Here is a 19,213-nt window from a genome sequence, read left to right as displayed (position 1 = left end):
AGTATACTCATTGTAGATTACATGTATATAAATTAACTATGTCTCAGTTTAGTTGTTTGAAAGTAACATTATATGGTAGAAATATTTTATTTCCCAGCAGATATTGCTAATTACACAATGTGTATTGACTGTTACATTGAATACACAGTTTGGCCTAGATATAGATTAGAAACATATGCCATTGAAGTGTATCAATAAGTTGATTGCCAAATCTACTTTGATAGTATCAAATGACTATCTCCTGTTCCTGTAATATAATTATTTAAAAAAATAAATTCATACATTGTAAATAAGCATTCAAGTATTCTGTAACTGCAATTTTAGGTTACTTAATTCTTGTTGCCTTTAAATTCACTGTGTCCAACAATCTGCAAGTTTGTCACACATAGTGTAATAAAATAGTATTTTATTAGCTCACTTGGCCATAGGCCATATGAGCTATTGCCATCACTTGGTGTCCTACATCATCGTCTTTAACAATTTTTCAAACATCTTCTCTGCAGAAACCACTGTACAGAATTTGGATGAAACTTAGCATGGTTGTTCCTTAGAGTATACTGCACAAAAAAACATTTGGGATTTTTGATCTGTAAAAAAATGGCTGCTGTTACTATAAAAAGAACATAGGGATCAGTCAGCAGTCTTTTGCATGTATCTCCAAAACTGTTAGGTTTAAAATAGAACATAGGGGATCAGACAGCAATTTTTTTGCAAATAACTAAAAATTCATTGAATTTAACAAAATTCTGATGGGATATTATTTTTCATCATCAGATTTTTCAAAATTTTCAAAATGATTTGTTGCCAGATGTAGGAGTTATGGCCCCTGAAACTTTTTTTTGTTTTTGTTTTTCACATGTACAACTTTTAAAATCTTCTGAAACCATGTGACAAAATTTAATGAAAGTTTTTAGGGTAAAAAAATATGGCTGTCATAACATATAAGTAGAAATAGATAGAAATAGAACATAGGGGTCAAGATGAAAGCTACTCATAAGAACAAAATGATATTCTGAGTTGACTGGCAGTATTTGTTTAGGAAACAATTTTTAAAATAGCTGCCAATTTGCAACCATTTTCACCAGTTGCTCAGATTCCAATGATTTTTGTTTCTCCCAGAAGCCTGGTCTCCTGAGTTGAATGGTGATGATGAAAATGTTGCATAGCCATGGTTTAACTTCATTGTATGTTCTTTTTCAGTAAACATATACTGGGCTAATGCCCCCTCAGACCCAGTGGAATAACAGGGCATAGGGGAACAGCCCAAATTTTTTCCAGAGGTTCTAAAACACTTTGAAGGCATTTCCAATATTTTAGTGTGCCTTAGAGTGAACTTAAAGCATTCATCAATGTATGTTTTTTTCAGCAATTTTTTTTTATCAAATGGTGACAAAGCACAATACGTTTACTTCCAATGACTTAATTAATAGGGCAAGAGAGCCTCTTGTTGTTATAAATTTGCAGTGTTTATGTTCATATTGAAGTTGTCTAACTCCTAAAATGGAGAAATTTGTTATTTTCCCATTACGTTGTCAGCATGTTGGGCCAATTTTTTCCCTTGATGTTGTTGACTGTACTTGCATGTACTTTATGTAACAGTGTTCTAGGAATTCTATTTTCTGTTACCCGGTGTAAGTGAAATTTGGGTCAGGGAAAGTTAGGTACTTAGTTAAACTTTCCCGAGGCAAGTTGAAAACTTCATATGCTGTAAGGATTTGTTCTGTTAGGAAAGCAGTCATTGACTGTGGGAAAGTTGATTTTATATGGATTTTTCCCGAGGAAACCTCAATTTCTGAAAAATCCTAGACAACTGTGTAACTAAAAAAATAATATTCAAAATTGCAGTTTGTCTACACACATTTTTGTACGTGTTTAAAATGTAAAAGATGTGAAGAAAGTTACCAATTGTTTTCCTTCTACATATTTAGTATGTTGAACATGGCCATTTTCTGTCCCTTTATGTTTTGAAGTTACACAGTTTGTACAATTTTTAACTGATTAGTTGTTGAACTTATATTGTTTTACAGCGGTTATATGCATTTCTTTTGTGGACCAAATTCACATTTTTAGCATTATACCCTTAGTGTTTTAGCTAGGGGTTGCTGGTCGTGAAAAGGGGCATTTATTTATATGTTGTATAAATTAAACCCTCCACTACATAATTTGAACTTGACATACTACCAGGGAACTCACCTAAATTCTAGCCAGTCCTGAATACAATGATTTAGTATATTTACTATATGGCTATATAAATTTTTGCTAAAATTAGCCAGCCCTGCAAATAAAATAGCCAGGCTCAAGCTGGCGGGCAGGATACTATTTCTAACTCAGCTTAGTGCTTATGCTTTTGTTGAAGGTATACATTTATGCTGACAAATATATATGATGAAAAGACAGGTCAGCAAGTTTTTGGTCTTCTGCATTAGAGTACTATTAACTAGCCTTTACTGATTAAGTTAGCAGTTTTTAGATTATTTCGTACATTTTATTTATAACCTTGAGAGATGTTGATGTCTTTGTATGTTAATAGAATTATGCTCACTGTGAAGAGGTATGATGTATTGTGTGCTTAAGTGTCATCACATTTTCTATTTCCTGTCTTTCCTTCCTTTTAAAACTGAAAACTCAGTCAAAAAAACTACTGGAAATATTAGAGGCTTGGGGTATTACTTAGAGACTGATTTATATATATATTATATCTTGATAATTTGTGTTTTTTTTTCTTTATGCTTTTTTTGTCATACAGTGACCCGAACTAAGTTTGAAAATGCATGATTGATCAACAATTCACACAAAAAAAAACAGTGGCTTCAGTTGATGCTGTGCATAACCCTATGTTGAGCCTCTGATAGAAACAATGATCACATACCTGGATGTAATTAGTACAGACTTACACAGTGAGGATTATGTATTGAGGTGTTCTCTCTTAAACTTCTAAGCTTACTTCAAGGATTGTTTCTTCCTCTGATTTCTCAAAGTTTGTAACTTCATTGTAGTACGAGTGAACTCTAAGGAATTTCTTAATTCTCATGCATAATTTTTATCAATGAGTGCCGAGTGAAATATTTTAAGGATGGTCGGAGTGTAAAGGATGTATATAATGGAAGCTTATTAAAACTTTGTTATTTATATTCATGACTTATGATACTAGTAAGTAGTTCCGTGAACCAACAAATCATGGCTTGTATTTCAGAAGTTTCTTCTAATATGTTGACTTCTGACATGTAAAACATTGAACCGAAGGATTGAAAGTATTTATAATCCTGATATATAAAACATAATTCTTTAAAAAGTCCTTTTTTCTGCAGAATAATTGTTTTTTGTATGTACTTTTAACCTGATACAGGCTTAAACATATGCAATAATTAGTGAGGATTTTTATATGGTACTTGAACTGTTGTTTTAATGACAGATTATTTGTATCAGAGATTTTTTTGTAGAGTGTAATTTAGTGACTATTTCTGTATGAAAATTTGGTTGTCAAGATTTTTTCAAAAAGTTGTGTGCACAGAGTGCCAGCGACATCTTTTATACATGTATGTGGAATTTAAGACCAGAACTATGAATGGCTAAAAAATATTCTGAAGGAAGTGACAAAATTTGTCTACACAGAAGTAGACAGTTGTGCAAATGTGGGGGTGCTGTTTTGTCTTTTATATATGACATTTAGCTCCATCCGTCATAAGCATAGCCTAAAATCATATTAATTTCCAGAAAAAAGATAATTTGAAAAAAATTATGTTTGCCTTCCTTTGGTTTAACTCTAACTTGATAGATTGTAAGATACACTGTATATACACTATCATACATTGTATGTTACCTCATCATGAAGTTTTTGTTCTTCACCATTCAATGTTAACTGTTTTCTTTTTTCAGATGTAGTACATGTAATGGCCTCAGACAAAGCCTTTCATAGGAAGAGAGATTCCTCAAATATACTTGTTAAACAGGTAGGTCATCGTATCTGTGGATTTAATGTAATGTTTAAACCAACGAAGTATTAATTAAGGAAAATTTACCTAAATACTTGGCTTGGTAGCCCACAGCTTAAATTTTGGTTGCCAATAGGTATGCATGTAGTCACAGTAGAAATTTTATTTGCCCACACCAAATTAAAGGGGCTCCTGCTAATTTTAAACCCCGGGGATACATGATATGAAAGGAAAATACAAAACAAAAAACAGAATTTGAGCTACATCAAATATAACAGATCTCTGGTTTGGAATGAGAATATTAACAGATGATCATCAATAAAAGATACTAACTGATGACATAAGATCCATGGCTGAACGTGTTGAAGAAATTAAACTTTTTAAAAATGATTCCATTTTTGTAAAGTAATGTAGGTTAATAATCATTCTAGTTACATATTTTATACAACAACTTTTCTGTGTTACTCTACCAATGTAAAGCTGTGCAACCATTAATTAATTAACATCTGTTTTTCATATATGATGAACATGTAGATTACATTTATATGATACTGATAGTAAGTGCAATTTGTCAGGGGCTCAGTATGGGGAAAATGGGTCCAACATTGGATTGAAGGACAGAATAATTTAATTATTTGTTTCTAGTACATGTGCATGTAAGTAATAAGCACATAGTAAGTATGAATTTTGTGATTCCCATGAAAATTTACAATTTCTATTTATTATTAACACATTCCCAATGCTATTCAAACATTATATCTAGGTATATACACAGAGACCAGAAGTCAATAATGCTCTGCAAATAGTTGCTGATGAAATTTTATTGGATAAAAATGTTGAATTAAAAGGAAAATAAGTTGATTATTTACACTTAGAAAATTAGAGCCAGTAATTGGTGTGCAGTATTCTGATCATCTGTCCTATATGGATCAGCCACGGGATATTGATTTTTCTAGTTATTATCTCCCTTTAATGAATCTAGACAAGACCCCATTACCATTGTTTTATCGTAAATATCATTATTGTAACGGCAAGATAAGTCCTCCATTTTGATTCTGTGTAGGAATTTCTGGCAATGTCCTTTCAAAATTTTGGAGGACATTTATGGTGTCGTCTGCTAATCTAATATGGCAGACTGAGAGAATGGGGAATGCTATAGTGGAATATGTAATGAGAATACATTGGAATTATTCTGATGTAAAACATGGAAATTGTATTGGTATGAAAATTATTCTGGTCTCTAGCTGGTAGTTGACTTTATGGTGTGAATTTAGTTCATTTAATGACATTTGTATGGATTTTATGACCAAGAAAAGCAAGCTGAACTGGTTTGACTTGTTTATTTCTCTTTTATAAACACATGATAATAACTTCTACACTGGAATATATAAGTGATATCAGTGTTACCTGATTTACATGGTATTACTGTGAAAGTTACTATAATTTCAAACTTATCAGAATTATTTCATCTTACAAGGGGTCGTACTGTTGTATTCAGAGGTTTCTGACTCCTGTGATTTATTGTGGATTTTTTAACTATTCACAATTGAACAAGAAGTTGTTCTAGATTCTAAAATTGAAGCTCAGAAATTGTTTAAAAGGGTACTTTGGTGAATAATTGGGATGTTCTGACGTGTATAGAGACATCAATGAGGTGGAATATTACCCAGGATGAACCTATTTCAGACCAAACTGAGATGGGACGAATTCGTAAAGTTGTATCAGGACTGAGTGATAATGATTCACTTGTGGTAAGAATTCCTTTAAAGTACAGGTTAAAAGAGCAAGATTAATCAGTTAACACACAAATGATATCTTTTCCTCTGTATCATTTAGCTTCATATGCTCCATCAGATATAAAAAAGCATTTGCTTACAGTCTCAGATTTAACATTGATGGTACTGTTTAGAAGTCTACTTCACTCTTTTATTTTGTATAAAACTGAAAAATCAGGTTAATATATCAAAATTGTGGAGTATTAAGTTAGTGGGAAGGGATTTGTCATCATCAAAATACAGTAACATAGGTTATTGTTTCCAATGTAGTTCTAAATACTGCTTTCTGTAAGTTGTGATTATGTCATTTAGTCCAAGTGTTGAAGAATATAGCTTCCACTGCAAGGGACTCAGATCTTTGCTTATCCTTTGTTGATTTTGTGAAGGATATGATGCTTTATTTAAATAACTGTAAAATCTTTACCTGCCCACCTAAAATTTATTTTAACACTTATTCATCTTTTTAATTTTTATATGACTGGAAATTTGTTTTGTCATATGGTGGTGTCATGCTGTTATTGTTAGTGGCAGCCTGGCATCCATAGACAATTAAGTTTCCAGACTATAAATTTAGTATTTGTGAATGGACTTCATAAGTTATACCACAATGTGCCATGCAGTAGTGGGAGTGAGTTGTTGTGGCTTCCCATGCAGTAGTGACCTTATAAAGTTGTCATCTAATCATTATCAGATAGCAACTTTTTGCATACATGTATACTTGAAGTGGTAACCAAACTTTGCTTTGTATAGTGCACATTCACTTCTAGTAGATTTGTTGGAATTATATGAAAGCCATACAACCTAGAGGTTTACCAATTTTACCATTTTCTCCTAGTGATACATATATTTTGAAAATTTACAAGATACCATAGTTGATAGCAATAACCTCAAAATGTATTACCTCCTATATAGCTCTAGTGGCTACTTTTATTGTGGATCAAGCATTTATTGCCTGTTTTGTCACTTGGTCAAATTGGATTAATTGTTTTGATTGAAATCTTTTTATACTGTGCTTAAGTTTTCTGCATAAAATTAAATCCAGGTGAGTAGTTCAAATATTTAGAACGAGTAATCAAGGGAAACAAGATTCCAGTGGAAATTGAAAGAATGTAATCCAGGGACAAAGACCAGACATGGGAAACAGATATACACAAAGGACAAAGTAACTTAAATTACTCATACAAAGTAACAAATGCAAATGAGCAACTCGGACTCCACTAAAGACTGGGAGCATGGACCAGGTGCACTGGTAGGGTAAGCGTTCTCAGCTTTTCTAGAAACACCCGCCGAGTTGCTCATAAAAATTAAAGTCCGAGGTACATGTAGATGAAAGGGGAAAGAAAAACTATGACACGTTGAACAAATCAGTTTTCATGGTGCTGATGGATACATCGTAACGATTCGAGAGTTTATGATGACGATCACAAAACTTCTGTAGTGACGACTTAAGCCTCTAATTTTAATACATTAACAACAAATTTTGTGGTTGTATTTATGGTATCATGCAAGTCATAGTTTAAAACATTTTCTTGAATAAATTTATTATTTATTTTATTATCTAACTGCAAATTTAATGTTCCTAGACCACTTTTTGCTGTTCAGACTTTTTTATTCTGTGTGAAACTTGTATTCATTTTTAAATTCAGAGTTTGTGTCAAGTCAGAAATTGTTGTATCCACACTACTCCCAATTGTTCAGGGTTTGACCTCTGTGGCTTTGTCAAGCTGTGCCTTGCAAAGGATTTTATTTAAGTATTCTAAAGGTGTTAATGAAGTTAATAGCAATGATAGATTAAAATTAGAAAAATAGAATTGTTTCTAAAAGTTGGCATTTGTATTATGTGAGCAAATACACTTAGTGTTTGTTTGATTCTGTTGGTTATAAATCTCACTGTGCTTAATGGCACATTAAGTAGTACTCCATGCAAAATATGATACATGGTTGAAAAGCCTACATATTTTTATATTTGATATTTTCTTTAAAATGCTTTAGTAAACAGAAAATTACATCTGACTTTTCAAAGAACTCTTGTTCATAAGAGATCATCAGAGCACCCATGGCACTGAACCTCAGAAGTCATGATATATTTATAAGTATGTCGACGTTAATCTGAATATGCTGATGGCAATTTGTTCTTTACATTTTTTTCAAAAAGATTAATTATTTACCACGGGATCAGCATTTTCACCATGACTACTAAAACCACACGTCCACACAATACCTGATAATTCAAAATTTCATTTCCATTTTTTGTTTGTTTTGTTTCGTTTCGTTTCATTTCGTTTCGTTTCTATTTAGTTTCTCAATGTATAATCTTGACAGCGTATTTTAAGATTTAAATGTAGTCAGTCACATGGAATCCATGTATTGATAAATATAGTTCAAACTTCTATATATGTATTTGAATTTTTCTTCGACAATCAATTATGGAAAATATAGTTTCAAGCATATGCCGCAAAAATGGGCAGTGTGTTTACACGAAAAAATCAATTTAATACATTTTAATATTCATCCGCGAGATCTCATTTGTGCTGGAAGTACTTTTAAGGCAGATGTCCTTTTGATTGACTTCAGATGGTTATAAGAATCAGAAGTCACATGACTTCAGGGTAAAAATTATATAAAATGCACTGTAGAATTTAAAATTAAGGGAGATAACTCTAAATGACAGTAAAATACAATAGAAAGTATTTGATTTTCAATGTGAAATAACTCCTTGGAGCAGACGGATTGGAATGATTAATTATACATTTCATCATAAAAACATATAAAGCAACATCACTACAAAAATAAAAACGTGTAGCTTTCACATTTAACAGAATAATTGCATGATTTTTACAAACAGCACAAATTGTCCTATCTAACAATCTGTAATTCTAAATCATTTAATTGTTTTTATACTACTTAAAAATATTTCCAATTATATAATGTTATGGTGATGTCATATTCTTTGAGATCTTCTCAGGTACTGTGAGGTAAATGTATGGATTTCTGTGAACTTGTACCACTGGGTTCACTACCAGAAAGTTCAGGCTGGGAATGATTTTAAGGGTTATGACTGTTATAAAGGACCAAGAGTTGCCAAAAACAAATAATTTTTGTTTGCTTTCTGTATGATAACTTAGTAAAAGTATGACAGTGTTCCATATCATGAGAGTCAAGCTAGGAACCCCCTATCATATCACAAAAGTCAGGCTAAGATTAACTTTGATTTTAAAACCATTGCACATCACAAAAGTTAAGCTAGGAATGATTTTGATTTTAAACCTTAACCAAGTACTAATATAAGGCCAAAGAAGGGGCTAGCATGCAGCTTGCCCTGTTGTGTGAGGGTTTCCTCGTGGTTGGCTTTGAGCTGACATTTTTCATCGCGATGGGGTTGTTGTCTCTTTGGCATATTCACCATATCCATTCTTGTTATATATTAACAATGTTCTATGGTCGTCTGTGTAATAACTTGTTCCACGATGTTTGATACCAGTAACCATCTGAAAGAATGTTTTAGTAAAGTGTATGTGATGGAAGAAAAATGTAAACTAATAAAAGCCTGTAAGGGGAGGTGATTGAACTTATGGGTTTTACATGATTCAAGTTAAGTGGAGGTAAGACATAATTTGTACTGTGTGTACTCTCTCAAATATAAAAATAGGAGATGTGCTGTTATTGCCAATTGGACAGTCATCCACCAAAAGCCAGGCAAAGAACAATTAAAGTTCTACTGTCACCACACAATCTTCAGTTATGGGCAAAACTCATACAATAATGCAAGCTGTAAAAGGCCCCAAAATAAATTAAGTGAAACTTCATAAAAGACGAAAATGGATTTAATCTAAAGAAAAAAACGTAAAATGAATAACAAAGAAAATAAAAAATGACAACCACTGGACTACAGGTTTCTGGCTTGGGACAGGCAAATGAAGTATGTGGCGGGGTTAAACATGTTTGTGAGCACTCAATCCTCCCCAAACCTGGGGCAGTAGTGGGAAAATACATCAATAAAATAAACTATAAAAATCTGTTGAATTCGTATTCACTCTTGAGATCAATACAGAATACAAACAACTCGGTGGGTGTTTCTAGAAAAGCAGAGGACGCTTACCCTACAGGTGCACCTGGTCCATGCTCCCAGTTTTTAGTGGAGTCCAAGTTGCTCATTTACTTTTGTTACTTTGTATGTATGATTTTAGTTACTTAATTTTCTTTGTTGTGTATGTCTGTTTTCCATGTCTGGTCTTTGTCCCTGGATTACATTCTTTTGATTACCGCTATAACCTTGGTTCCCTTGATTACTCTTTAACAAATAGGACAAAAGACAAGAAGCTGTATCTACCTCGAAAAAGTACTTGCGTTTTCTGTAAGCTAGTTCAAAATCCAAAAGCAACTGATAAGCACTGTCAGAAAACAGCATCTGCACATAAAAGAACATAATTTGGTCCCTTCATATTTTGAATGTCTTTGAAAAAACATGAAATTTGCCCCTTCTCAAAATTTCTTTCCGAACCACTGGGAACAGTATTGAAGGAGTTTAAACATGATAAGTTGTATATATTGTGTCTTAGACAAGCTCCCTACCTTTTGAAAAAAAGCAGATGACATACTTGTCCATGACATTTTTACTGACTTTTTTATTTGGTATGCTGATTGTAAGCTGATTATTTGTATGATTTTAGCAATGTAAGCAGCACCATTATAAAATAGTTCTTTACCAGTTCATTTTATGGATGCTTAATTTGTTTCTACAGATATTCTAAGAAAACTACTTCCCTGTAGAATTAACTGAATTAGATTGTTCATATATGAATCTATAACTCGGCATACTAACTTGTTATGATCCTAGAGAGACATTTGTCTGTTCTGTCTATCACAGTTTATACTCCTTGTATTTCTTAGGTTATTTTGCCTGCACCAAATGTTCAACTGCCATCTTATACATAACTTTGTATCCAATTGTCTAGCAGTGAATGTTGTTTGGAGTCGTACATAAATTTGAATAACTTGATTGTTCAGCTACTTGCATTGATTGTTATGATTTTAAAGTGCAGCTGTAAATATTTCATGCATCATTAGGACAGAGCCCAGAACCAAATCAATTTAAACAGATTATAAAATTGGGGGATAGTAAACGAAGAAAAGTTATGACTGGAGAAGTGGTAGGAGGGTACATTTGGATAGAAATCTACAGTTTTTGAAGTTGATCAAGCATGATGGTCTCCAAAATGGTTGTCAGGTCTTCCTCTCATTGACTGACCAAATGTTTAGTTGTCAGGTCTTCCTCTCATTGACTGACAATCTTTACAAACAAATGATATTAGTGCTTTTAGCATTTCTAATCAATGACCTGATTTCTCATAATCTATCATACAATTTGTAACTCAGCATTTGGCCCATTCTTCATAACATCTGAGTAACATGATGGACATGTATGAATGGGTTTCTATGAATTAATGTTTTTTTTCTTTGGCTGCTTTTCAAGTTTCTTCTAATGTGAAACCAAAGGAGAAAGAATTGTTACATATATGACTTTTCAAAACTTCAGTTTTTTTTGTGTTGCTCAGGTGTTGACTCAGTATTTGCCTATGTTTGCATCTTTACTACTTTAGAAACATAATAATCATGATAATAGTTTCCTTTCTCATACTCTTTGTTCCCATGATTACTCTTTCCCAATATTTCAAGATTGAGAATGTAAGTTATCAGTTTGTGGATCAGAGAAACAGATTTGTAATGGTACATGTACTTGGTCTTTGTGTCAAGTCTTTGATGTGCACTTAAAACCTGCAGTCATAAGAAGTCCTCAGTGTAAAATTGGTGGTAATTACACTATTCTATTACCGATGTCATGACTTATGACCAATTCTACACCTGGGATTATTTTGTGAAACTGGCTCTGTAGAACTGAGTACATAGAAGTATTTGTTCTGAGAATTAACAATATATTAATATTTGATTAAACAGTAGGTATTGTCATGATTCTAAAGTTTGTTACTTTACGAAATGATTATAGATGCTTGAGATTTGCATCTAAGATTTGTTTGTATCTGACAAATGACATGTCAATAATCTAATTACACAGACCTTGACATAAAATTCAACACTTCTGCTTTTTACCAGCAACAAACATAAGCAGAATTAAATAATGAATTATTAATTTACACATGATGAAAAGTCAATATATATTGATTTCCTGTTAGAAGTATTATACAGTTGTATTTGTTTTTATTTATTTATTATTCTCCAATATTTGAGTCAAAATCTGGTATCATAAAAAAAACATGTATTATACCCTACTGGTCAGTAGATGTTAGCCCAGGTACATTGTCAGATTGAATGTCACTAAAAAGTCTTTAACAAAAATTCTTGTCTTTTAAAGCTGACATTATGATGTTGAATGAATATTTGAGAGCTTGGCTAATAGTAAGTTATTACATGTACATGTATTTCAAGTTGCACAGCATCCATTGCATTAATGTCAATACCTACGCAGCCAAAAGAGCCTCATAAGATAATCAGGATTCTCATGCTTGGTACTCTGGCTGCGTATATTGAGCTTAGTTTTAAATATTTTTGGTGATAATTTCACTCGATTCTTTGGTGTTACAAATCATCATTTATACCAGTAACCCATTGCTTCTTCAGATTGTCTTTTTTTTTCTCGAAAGATACTTGATTTGCTTTTTTGCTTCTGTTTGTGAATTTAAAATCCATTTTACTAGTGTTTTTTGTACCACTTCAGCAGGTCAATATGCTTTCGTAAATTTCATGTACTTTTGAAAATTATGCTTATAAAGAACAAATTCTCAATGAACTCAGAATTCTTATTTATTTATTTTTTACAGATGTAGTTTACATTTTGGAAAGAGCATTTGGTTTTTTAGATGTAAAAACTTAAATTTCAGATGCAGATCAACTGCTTGCAGAGAAAGATTTGATACATTCAGTTATACATGTATTTTTATCATATTATCATTTTGGACCTCAAATCGCTTGCATTTTAAATGATCCTGTAGTATGTTTCCTGACTTGTTATATTGATTTATCTCCCTTTGCTATGTGTATCATTGATTCTTTGATTCCTGGAACTCTAAATTGTATCCTAGTCTCTTGGGTGTTTGACTTAATTAGAAATGACAATTTGTAGAAAATGACAGTGCTGATCATGAATATCTGCGTTTGATTAAGCTAGTTGCTAATGATTTACAAAAATTTCGATGAGGGCATTGAATTGTAACAGATCAATATCTCTTTGTTTGGTTGATTGGATTTGTAGTACTTTTGTTTGTATTGTGTGTGTCTAGCCACCTGTAATATTGGATATTGCTGGAAACTCCAGTTAATCTTCTGAGATTTTAATGTGTCTATCATTTCCTGTGATGGTTACAGATGATGTCGAAAGATTTTAAGGAAATGTAATGTAACCCTCAATATTATAAATAGATCAGACAGCTTTCTGTTAGTGTATGCTTGATGAATCATGTTATGAGAACAGAGATGAAGTGTATTACAATATTTTGGATCTAGATTTTGATGTTCATGCTTTGGACTGAGCTATAAATTATCATCAAATCAAGAACACTTTTCTTTGGAAATTAATCAGAATGTAAAAAAAGTTGCTAGCTCACTGCTCTCACATATGTTTATGATGGTTGCAGTAAAACTGCAGTCACAGGACCAGTACAATCTACTGGATAGCTCATCTTCTTTGGTAAGTACCACAAGTCAATCAATTAGGACTGACCCTGGTAATTTGTACTAGTTGATCTAGTCAATCAGGACTAACCCTGGTAGCTTGTACTAGTCGATCCAATCAATCAGGGCTGATCCTAGTAACTTGTACTAGTCGATCCAGTCAATCAGGGCTGACCCTGGTAACTTGTACTAGTCGATCCAGTCAATCAGGGCTGACCCTGGTAACTTGTACTAGTCGATCCAGTCAATCAGGACTGACCCTGGTAACTTGTACTAGTCGATCCAGTCAATCAACACTGACCCTGGTAACTTGTACTAGCTGATCTATAATTACAACTCTAGGGTACTTAAGCAATAATTGGTACTAATGACCTAGAGTTTTACTACAACTTTTGTTCATTACTGTTGAATTTTGTATACCTGTTCATTATTAACATGGGGAATAGGTGTTTTCTGAGTTACCTCCCTTATTTGTTTGTTCGTTTGTTTGTTTAACGTTTGAGCAGCAATATTTCAGCTATATTCAGACGATGAACATGAAATGATGATGAAATGAAAGAGGGATGGGACACAAGGACAATGGGGTCGACAAATTTAGATTGCCACTGGAAATAGGGAGAGGTGGGTAGGGTCGGGCAATTTAGCCTCCTGTGGCGAAACCCTATGGTTCCTACTCCGGGAGAATACCACAGTAGGGTTCTTTAATGTGCGAGGAACGTGACATCTTTCGCAACACAGGGTACCACTATGGTTTGCAGTCAGGTTTTCCATATTATAGCCTGACAACCCCAGCATGTAACACGCCAGGGGTACCCCATTCAACCACCTGGGGCACACATCCCAGTTGCTCTGTGGGCAGAGCGCCCTAGCCCCCGGCTAGGGTTCTGAGCACTATTTAGTCGCCTTTTACGACAAACTTAGCGCTGCTGCAGGCCTATTCTTTTAACACCCGGACCTGCACAGGGCACCTCCCTTATAAAGTATGTGTTCTAATGTCTACTTTTTAGCTGTTATATTGTATGGCCGTGTTTTCTACTTTTAGCTGTGATATAGTATGGCATTGTTGTCTACTTTTTAGCTGTTATATAGTATGGCGCTGTTGTCTACTTTTTAGCTGTTATATAGTATGGCGCTGTTGTCTACTTTTAGCTGTGATATAATATGGCACTGTTGTCTACTTTGAGTTGTAATATACACACGTAGTATGGTGCTGTTGCCTATTTTTAGCAATAATATAGTATGGGGCTGTTGTCAGCAGCTTTATTGTCATCTGTGTTACCCATGTCCTCTCTAATCATTTGGATAACAGAAATTTTATCACAAGGTTCCATAACACAAAAGAAGGGTTAGGTTAGAAATTAGCAGTTGTGGCTCAAACTTTTAGAAATTAATGGCCAAAAAGGACCAAAAACAAACTTCTAATGGTCCATGTTGTGTAAAATTTCAATGTTGTTTAAAGTCACAAACTAAGTCGTGATTTTCATATATTTTCAGTGTTGAATGATCTGTACATTATTTATTTACAGGGTTCAGGGGAATCTAATAACAGTCAACCTTCAGATGTCTCACTGGATGATGACCGAGATGCTCTTAGAAAAGAAACATCAAGACAAGCCAAGGACCAGCTACTAAAGGCTAAAGTAAGTTAACTAGCAATAGTGCTAGACTTATATAATACTAATTTTGTCTGGGAAATCTCAATACATTGCGCTACTATTTCAGCTGCAAATAAAAACTAATGTTGACATGAAACTTTCTGGATTTTTAGCTTAAGTTTAGAGGAAATTATAAAAAAAATTGATGACTTTTAAATCAAACATTTTTTGAAATTTTGACTCTTCATGAAATATTGCTCAAGTGTATACAAGACTTTCCTATGAACTTGGTACCTGAAAGTAATATTTAATGCTTACATTACAAAAATCTGTTAAAAATGTCAACTACAGTAGTTCTCCTTTGAGCTGAGTTACATTGGCTATAATGTTTTAAAAATTTGCAGTTGTATATTGGTATGGCGCTGTTGTCTTCTGTGTCATCATTGTTCATAGACATTTGGTTTCATGCCATAATTTGAGTATTAGTTGGTAGTTGGTTGATCTTTATAAAATTTTATAACATGGTTCCAAACAGCACAAGGAAGGTTGTTAATGATTGGTGGGGGGGGGGGTGGTTATACTTCAACCCATTTAGAATAAGGGACCGAAAAGGGCCTAAAACAAACAGTTCATGAAATTTAACTATATAACTCCAATAAAAGCATAGGAATGTCTATTGTATTGTTCCTTTATATTCTATACCACTTTGGTCTGACTTGGATTGATTTATTAGGTAAAGACTTGGAACTTTTCAGAAGTTAGGAGCCAAAAAGTGGGGCCGGAAACATGCATTTTCCGGATGTTCAGACAATAACTTGACTATAAGTGAATGAATCCTTTTCAAATTATATTTTAAGGTGCCAAGGACTGTTATTGATTTTAGGGTTGTGACTTGAGCCAAGTAAGAATAAGGGACAACAAAGGGGCCAGGAACAAGTATTTTTTTTCAATTCCTTGTAGGTAGCTTGTTTATTTCTAGTCTGATTTTGAAATATTTTTTTAGTAGGTTGTTCAGATCTCTTCTGGTATTTTTGGGACCTAAAAGGGGAGGATGCCAGAATCATGCATCATTTTCCTGATGTCAAGAAAGTAGCTTGTTTATTATTGATCCAATTCTGAAATTAAAAAAAAAATGGATTCTTATGAACAATACAGCCTGCATTTGTCAATCAGAATTCAGATGTCATCTCTTACTATTTTCAAGTTATGAGGGGTCAAATGGGCCACATTCAAAAAAAATGACATATAAATTTTGTTTAATTGCATTTCAAAATTTGTGCTAGATTGTGGATCCCATATGAAAGTCCAAGCCAAAATACAAGAGGAAGTATGTATACCAAATTAGTCATATTATTTACTGTTTTTTGAGATAAAACATTACAAAGTGATCCATTAATGACCCTTATTCTTAAATTGAATTTCAAAATAATGTGCAATATTGTGTCCATAATGAGCTTTACATGTAAGTCCCTATGAATAGTGTGTCAAAAACTGATATTGTGTCCAGTACCTTTTGCCCTGTATACTGATGTTGCTATACTACATGTATTTGAATTATTCTCCTTTTCAGACTAAGCCAGTACCTTTTGCCCTGTATACTGATGTTGCTATACTACATGTACTTGAATTATTCTTCTTTTCAGACTAAGCAGTACCTTTTGCCCTGTATACTGATGTTACTGTACTACATGTACTTGAATTATTCTCCTTTTCAGACTAAGCCAGTACCTTTTGCCCTGTATACTGATGTTGCTATACTACATGTATTTGAATGTTTCTTCTTTTCAGACTAAGCCAGTAGCATTTGCTGTACGTACTAATGTGGCATATAATGGGGATGGTGACAAAGAGTGTCCAGTGGAGCATCATCATGTCAACTTTGATATTAAAGATTTTCTTCATATAAAAGAGGTATTACACAATATGAAGCATCTAAGAAACTACCAGCTGTTTTATTCTATATACTCCTATACAGTTTTCACAACCAACTAATTAGTTCACTGGCCTGAAATACATTTTTCCGAAATTTTTATTAAGTGACTATTGGCTAGTAGTTAATTTTACAGGCCCACTTCCTTGGGCTTTGGACTACTGCTTAATAGTGAAGACTGCCTACAAATGTTCGAGAAGAATGGAGTTTTTAGGAATTTGAGACAATGAAAGAACATTTTATTGGTCATTTACCACAACATAGTTCCAAGAAAACTTAAAAATTTTCGCAATGTTTTGTAATACATGTACGTTATTGCAAATTTGAAGTTGAAAGATAAGTTGAAGGTCTACAGCTGATTAGGATGGTGTAGTGAGTAAAAATCAATAAGTCATAGCTATATTATACAGTCATTGTATAACACTTATTGATTACTCACGCTTGTATTTTATGCTGTCATTTTCAGAATGTCAGAATTATTCATGATGAAGCCCTGCACATTGTTTCTTTTCTCGTTTCCCTCTGTCTGTTCTCTTTAAAGAAAAATCATGGGTGCCTTGTTCCCGAGAAGATGTTTGGATTGAAGTCCTGCAGTACTTGCCATATTTCAGCTGTTCAGTTCACTATTTATTATGTTACGAGATATATCATGATTTCCAGCAGTTATGAGATATATCATGATTTTCAGCAGTTATGAAATATATCAGGATTTCCAGCTGTTGTAATCATTGATATTATGTGTTGAAATCCTTAAATGTCTGCTTGCCAGCTATTGTTTATAAATATAAAGATCTGGCTCATTATGTCAGAGTAATAAAAACCAGCTATTGTTTATAAATATAAAGATCTGGCTCATTATGTCAGAGTAATAAAAAAGCAGCTATTGTTTATAAATATAAAGATCTGGCTCATTATGTCAGAGTAATAAAAAGCAGCTATTGTTTATAAATATAAAGATCTGACTCATTATAAATAATGATCTGGCTCATTATGTCAGAGTAATAAAAAGCAGCTATTGTTTATAAATATAAAGATCTGACTCATTATGTCAGAGTAATAAAAAGCAGCTATTGTTTATAAATATAAAGATCTGACTAATTATGTCAGAGGTTGTTCAATTGGTCTAATGTTTTATTCTGAAATGCACCGTCTACTGAGTGTCTGTCATGGAAACTTCAAACCACAATCAATCAATCAATCATATCATTATTGCTTCATATCAGCAACAGACATCAGAGAAGTACACAAAGGAAGTTACAGTTAGTATAATGCAATAAAAAGTACACAAAGGAAGTTTACAGTTAGTATACTACAATAAAAAAGAAGTACACACATGAAGAAATGGATACCATATTGTAGTGAGCTATGAATAATCCTGAAGGGACTTAATGTATGGCCATAATCTGTAAACTTAATTGTGTTATCCAATGACAAGCAAAATTACAACAAATATTGCAATCATATGGAGATTTCTAGTCCTATTTGTTCATAAAAATTGACAACGTATTTTAGGAACTGCCAGAATATTTAAATTGAATGAATGTAGCAAGGCTTTGTAAATCTCAAACTTACACTTACTTCTGGTTTATAATCACCCTTAAGCTTGTAAATGATTGAAAGAAGAGCAGTATTATTGTTGTCTATTACATAATTCTGATATTGATGTTGGCTCCCATAGGTGTTGAATTAATCATGGAATTGCCATGTTTTTCTGATATTTTATATTTTCCTATATGGTTAAGTTCTCTTTATATTTTATCTTTCCATTTTCTGCATACAGGCGTTTTTTTTGTTGTTGTTTTTTTTGTTTTTTTTAGAATTAAGTATGAAAATGTTCATAAAACAGTACTTTAAAGAATTACTGGTTGGGTTTAGAGTGGGACAAGGCTCACTATCTGGGTTTAGAAGGGAGATGTGGCTCATTATTAGAGTTTAGAGGGGGAAGTGGTTTACTTTCTTTATTAAGTAGAGACATGGCTCACTATCTGGGTTTAGAAGGGAGACATTGCTCTGATTTTGCTACAGGGTGGCATGGTTCACTGATTGGGTTTAGAAGGGAGACATGGTTCATTGTTATGGTATAGAGGGGAAAGTGGCTTACTTCGTTTTGTAGAAAGACATGGCTCACAGTTTGGGTTTAGAAGAGAGACATTGCTCTCTGATTTTACTTTAGGGAGGCATGGCTCACTGATTGGGTTTAGAAAGGAGACATTGTTCTCGGATTTCGCTAGATGGGGCATGGCACATTGGTTGGTTTACAAGGAAGACATGGCTCATTGTTAGGGTTTAGAGGGG

The 19,213-nt window shown here is 33.2% G+C and overlaps 1 protein-coding gene across 5 annotated transcripts in view; it reads left to right on the top strand.

Annotated features, from left to right (window-relative positions):
- The window catches only part of LOC148600237 (voltage-dependent L-type calcium channel subunit beta-1-like), a 42,976-nt gene that overhangs the window by 12,003 nt on the left and 11,760 nt on the right, over positions 1-19,213 (top strand). For 2 of the 5 annotated variants that reach the window (XM_088559682.1, XM_088559681.1), the window contains exons 3-5: positions 3,877-3,950; positions 14,920-15,033; positions 16,777-16,899. In XM_088559682.1, the coding sequence (XP_088415808.1) occupies positions 3,891-3,950; positions 14,920-15,033; positions 16,777-16,899 (297 nt within the window). In that variant the 5' untranslated portion in view covers positions 3,877-3,890. Of the gene's footprint in view, positions 1-2,860; positions 3,151-3,876; positions 3,951-4,938; positions 5,684-12,960; positions 13,410-14,919; positions 15,034-16,776; positions 16,900-19,213 lie in introns of those variants that run through there. The other 3 variants (XM_088559679.1, XM_088559677.1, XM_088559680.1) reach the window with 3 other exon arrangements.

Source organism: Perna viridis, chromosome 13 (assembly GCF_037379345.1).
Source record: "Perna viridis isolate PV_CMFRI_1.1 ecotype Kerala chromosome 13, ASM3737934v1, whole genome shotgun sequence".
Taxonomy (NCBI): Eukaryota; Metazoa; Mollusca; class Bivalvia; order Mytilida; family Mytilidae; genus Perna; species Perna viridis.
The sequence above is the reverse complement of the archived record's forward strand: the minus strand, read 5'-3'. Positions and strand labels throughout refer to the sequence as shown.